Consider the following 5,583-nt stretch of genomic DNA (forward strand, 5'->3'; position numbering starts at 1 on the left):
TTTCACTGACAGCATTTAACAAACTTTATTGTGAAATGAAGCTTTCTGACATTTATTCTCTGAGATTTTGTCTTCAGCTCGAGTCTCGATTAGTGGGAAAATTTCCTGATTCAACTTTTCTTCTGTTTGCATCAAATTCCAGGAGAATCAAATCAAAGTGTGAATCAGAGTCCACGATAATCCGATTCTAGAGGAAACATGGAAACTGTAGAGGATCCACACTGAATATGTTCATTGGTCCCTTCAAGAAAAATCAATCAGTTCATCAAATAAAATCAGTCGCTGATCGACTCAGTTTGATTGACAGGACAGATGATCAGAGGAGCAGAGTTTTTACCACCATAATTCGGACAGGGACTGAAGAATGGGTGGAGTTTGTGAGTGAAGGAGCAGCCAGTAAAGGAGTAGATCAGAGCTGCAGCATCTACATCATAGAAGGAGACCAGACCCTCCTCATAATCCACAAACACCCCCACCTTCTCAGGACCAGGCTGAAGACAGAGACAGACTGAAGGATCATCAAGAGCTTCATATTCATTTCCATTTCTGAGCCACACAGTCCAGAATCCATCCTGAGGTCTCAGTGTGATTATTCTCTTCCTGTTGATGGACTCTCTGGCCACTCCTAAAGTCCATTTAGTCTTTCCTTTAACCTGAACCTCAAAGTAAAATCTGCCTGAAGAGAAACTCTGCTTTCCTAAAACACAAACACACTGAGAAAATCTCTCTGGGTTGTCTGGAAGTTCCTTCGTCACATCACTATCGTGTACTTGTTTTCCATCATCAGACAGGATGAGTTTAGGATGTGCTGTATCAGGCTCAAGAGTCACATCCACTGCATACTGCTGGACCCTCCTCAGCTCAGCCTCAAACAGCTTCTTCATGTCTTTCCTGAGTGTGTCCTCCAGCTGAGCCACAGCTCTCACCACAGTCCCCTCATATGATGGTGGATGGATGCTGACCTCTGTCCAGTCCTTGGTGGGTGGAGCAGCTTTGAGGGAGGAGAAGCTTTGGAGGAGGTGGAGGTGGTCTTCAGAGCGTGAGAGCTGCTCCACCTCAGAGCTTCTCTTCATCAGCTCAGAGACTTCCTGTTCCAGATCTTTGATGAGACCTTCAGCCTGTTTCTCTGTTGCTTCCTGTTTGTCTTTGATCTCCTTCATGAGCTCCTTCAGGCCTCTCTCAACAGACTCCATCAGAGCAGTGAAGACCTGAACACCTTCTGCTTCCTCTCTGTCTGCAGCATCTTTGCTCATCTTCACTGACTCTCTGATCTGCTGAATCTTCAGTCGTCTCTTCTGGATCATCTGCTGAATTTCAGCCTCTGTCTTCCCCAGCTCTGCCTTCTTTCCTTCATATTCTTCACTCAGAGGAACAAACTCATGGTTCTTGTGGTCTAAAACAGGGCAGAGCATGCAGACACATGTCTGGTCGGTCTTACAGAACAGCTCCAGAGGTTTATCGTGCTTCGTGCACATCCTTCCTTCCAGGTTCTCCTCAGGCTCCACCAGCTGATGTCTTTTCAGACCTTTTGTGGTCAGATGAGGCTCCAGGTGAGTCTGACAGTAGGAGGTCAGACACACCAGGCAGGACTTCAGGGCCTTCAGTTTGGTTCCAGTGCAGACGTCACAGAGAACTTCTCCTGGTTTGGCAGCTTGTTGCTCTGAGCTGCTGCTGCTGGCTTTCTGCTGAGCTTCATGGCAGAACTGAGCAACCATCTCAGAGAGCAACGTGTTGACCCTCAGCTGAGGTCTAGTGTAGAAAGTCTCTTTGCACATGGGACACTGAGACCTCTGATTGATGTCCCAGTGCTGAGTGATGCAGGTCTTGCAGAAGTTGTGTCCACATGGTGTGCTGACTGGATCAGTGAACACATCCAGACAGATGGAGCACAGAAACTGATCTTCAGATCGCAGATTGCTGGCAGCAGACATGTCTGCACTCTGAGGGAGGAAGAAGAGAAACACACTGGATTTAAACTTCAGGTTAAAGTTCATCTTTAAAAAGAAAGAAACCAGTGTCAGTATTCAGGATGTCAAGATACCACTTTTTTATGTGCGATACCAGTATTTTAGATTTGGATATCCCCGATACGAATACGAATCCGATCAAAAACAATTGTGTTTAAATGCCAGCATACATTTTACATAATTCAACAGTCTCTCACACAACAGTCGCTCTATCACCTGAAGCCTGTTGCTCCTATGTGAGAAGGTGATGCATTGGCTTACTGCATGTTGTAAATTTCATTAGGGCTGCAACTATTGATTATTTTAGTAATCGAGTATTCCATCAATTATTCCATTGATTACTCGAGTAATTGGATACGAAACCTTTTGGTAATAACAGTTCATCTGCATATTTTAACTTCCATACTGCAGTTTTTCCCTGTGTGAAACAATCAGGGTGGATGGAGCAGCTACAAAGTTCTCTTTTCTTCACTTGATGATCAGCTGGTTGATGAAGGACCTCCAGCTGTTTCCCAGTAAAGGTTTAATGGAGATTATTGGGGGAAAAGCTACTTTTGGAGGCTCCACCTGAGCTCACTGTCTCTATAAGGGCTCCGCCTCTTTGCACTTGTGCAGACTGACTGCACCTAAAACAGCTGCCTGCTGCTGTTGTGTTATCAGTGTTTATGTTGAAAAACTGTGGGCTGCGTGAGTGTAATCTTGTAATGCTTTTTATTCACAAGCATTCTATCATGTCAGGCTGTGTGACAGGCAGGGATGCACCCAGATGCAGAACTCCGGAGACTGACATAACTAAAAAGTGTTTATTGAGGTGAACACCAAACAAAATATAAAATGCCCCTGGGAGCCAAACGCAGAACGAAATCCAAAAACAAAACAAGCTTGACAAGAACACACGAGCACTCCAATATGACATAAACAACGATGCAACAAAAAACTAACCAGGATGCAGACAATATATGCAGACTAGGTAATGACGGGAGTGGAAACATGTGAGGAGCACAGCGGAACAAAATTACGCTGACGAGAGAAGGGGAAGAAAAACTAAACACATTTCACAAGAAACCAGATGCCACCAAAATGAGACAGAAAGTGGACACAAAGACCAAGACTAAGACACAAGAACTTGACAAACCTTAAACCACAAACACAAAAACACTGGGCACAGCCCAGGACCGTGACACGTTCTCCTAAATACGTTTATACTGCAGGTCTATATTTAGTCACTAATCAGGGATTAAAGTATAAAAAATATTTTGATGGGGAAGGGGTCCTTCCGGTACCGGATGATGGCTAGTGCTAATGGCGGTGCTCGCTAGCAAACTGCGGTTCTAGCGATCTGTTCTGGGAGCTGAAGTAGAGAAAAAAATAACATCTGAAATTCTCAGCACCGCGAGAACACCACACAAACACGCAGAGAGCGGTGGAGGCGTGGAAAACATGTCAGCAATCATCCGGCGATGGGCTGTTTCTTGAAGACGTTTCACCTTTCATCCAAAAGGCTTCTTCAGTTCTCAGACCAAAAGGTGTAGAGACCCAGGTATTTAAACCCCAGTGGGTGTAGTCCCCTGGAGGAGGATAAGTGTTAATGCCAATGTTCCTGGGTCTTGGACCTTTGAGAACCTCTTGTGTTTAAGTTTGGTTGCGATCTTCCTCAGTCATTTATGACTTCCTCTGTTTATAATCTGATTGGATTCTGGTTCATCTTCTTGGTTATGTCATGTTTAGTTTTAGTCGCCTTTGGTGACCTGTTAATGTTTCCTTCTTTCACCGTCAGAATTAATCCAATGTTTCGCACATTTGTTCCGCATAAATTTTCTCCTAGGTCGTTCACACCCCACCTATCATGACTCTGTGCCCCATAGTTTGAGAAACACTACTTAGAAACATGGTGTCATACCAGATACTTACTCTGGATGGCATTACTTTGGCCTCCAGTAACACTGTGAGAAATCTTGGAGTCATTTTTGACCAGGATATGTCCTTCAATGCACATATTAAACAAATATGTAGGACCGCTTTTTTTTACCTTTGTGCAATATTTCTAAAATTAGAAACATCCTTTCTCAGAGTGATGCTGAAAAGCTCATTCATGCATTTATTACTTCTAGGCTGGATTATTGTAATTCATTATTATCAGGCTGTCCTAAAAGCTCCCTGAAAAGCCTTCAGCTGATCCAAAATGCTGCAGCTAGAGTACTGACAGGGACTAGAAAGAGAGAGCAGATTTCTCCCATATTGGCTTCTCTTCATTGGCTCCCTGTTAAATCTAGAATAGAATTAAGCACCGATCAGAGCAGGAAGTGATGAATAAACAGCGATCAGAGCAGGAAGTGTGGAGTCAGCCTGAAGTCCACAGCACAGAGGTTCAGTCCAAAGTCCTGAGCAGTGCTGCAGTGAGACTGCTTCAAACAGCAGCTCCATGTTTCTGCAGAGGATCTGTGGCTACATGAGCAGATTCCTATTGAACAGTGTGACTGTGATGATCAGCATGAAATGAACAGAGTGAACTGCAGATTTGTGTGGAAACAGGAAATGTGATCAGCTGCACTCACCACTGTTGCTGAGAGGACCCTGATGGACTCTGTGAATCTTCTTTTAGAGACAAACAGGACTCGACTGCAGCTCTGCTGCTGCTGCTCTCTCACACTTTCACTTTCACTTCTGGAAAATGAGCTGAACTTCTCATATTTCAGATGTTGCTCCGCCTCTTCCTGCAGCTGCTGCTCTGTGTTTCCTGCCCTTCCCTTCACAGGAGGAGGAATCAGCCGGTTTATACTCAGTGACTTTGTGCAGCAGGTGGGAGGAGTGAGGAGTGCTGTGAGGGTAAAGGTCACACAGTAATGACGCCTCAGATGAAACTCACCTGGATTTCCTTTTTCCACAGCAGACTGAGAGCCTCTGGTGGCCACTGAAGGAGGTCACAGATGTTCTCTCTGAGCTGAAACGATGGTTTAAACTGAAAATGTTAGAAATGAATTCTTTAAAGCTCTGATCTCCTTCCAGCTGCTTCCTGTACCACCTCTTTAGTTTCTGTTGAAGCACCAGAGTCCTGACAGGGTAGATCCTCATGCCCTCACTAACAGCACTGTCCTCAGGGAGGGGGCACCTCCAGCATGAATTATCCCTTTATCCATGAGACTGTCAGCCGCTGCTTTAAAACCACCAGCCTCAGATGATGGAGGCTGTCACAGTCCTGGGTTGTTGATCCAGTGTCTTGTGTTTATGGATTTTCTAGTTTTGATTTATTCTGAATATTTTCTGATGGATGGATGGATGGATGGATGGATGGATGGATGGATGGATGGATTTGAGCGATCGATCTGGACCTTCTCGTGTCTATAATCACTGTTTTGAATGAACAGTCTCTTTCATATTTATATTTTCTGAGAGCTGAAATGTTGCTGACTTTATTCTGCTGGTGTGTAACAGGTTGCTAATAAACAGCTGCCATCTGAAGCACTGATTCCCAAAGTGTGGTCCGGGGGCCCTTGGTGGGCCACGGAGGTACTGCATGTGGGTCGCAGTTGTAATGTATTGTTGAAAAGTGCGTATGTGGTACGCGTTCTGTATGTCCCTAATGGGTATCCGTGCCTAGCTGTCGAGGTAGTTAGGA

The 5,583-nt window shown here is 44.8% G+C and overlaps 1 protein-coding gene across 1 annotated transcript; it reads right to left on the reverse strand.

Moving 5' to 3' along the window:
• Positions 1–245: 245 nt before the first annotated feature.
• LOC115776332 (E3 ubiquitin-protein ligase TRIM21-like) lies at positions 246–4,630 on the reverse strand. Its single transcript, XM_030723963.1, has 2 exons — positions 4,523–4,630; positions 246–1,940 (listed from the first exon to the last, which is right to left on the reverse strand). Exon 2 carries the CDS (start codon positions 1,929–1,931, stop codon positions 276–278), a length of 1,656 nt encoding a protein of 551 aa, XP_030579823.1. The 5' UTR covers positions 1,932–1,940; positions 4,523–4,630; the 3' UTR covers positions 246–275.
• Between the last annotated feature and the right edge of the window lie 953 nt (positions 4,631–5,583).

Source organism: Archocentrus centrarchus, unplaced genomic scaffold (assembly GCF_007364275.1).
Source record: "Archocentrus centrarchus isolate MPI-CPG fArcCen1 unplaced genomic scaffold, fArcCen1 scaffold_30_ctg1, whole genome shotgun sequence".
Lineage (NCBI taxonomy): Eukaryota > Metazoa > Chordata > Actinopteri > Cichliformes > Cichlidae > Archocentrus > Archocentrus centrarchus.

Bases quoted from the DNA above. Each gene is read 5' to 3' on its own strand.
- LOC115776332 (XM_030723963.1), bottom strand. From the start codon at position 1,931: ATGTCTGCTGCCAGCAATCTGCGATCTGAAGATCAGTTTCTGTGCTCC.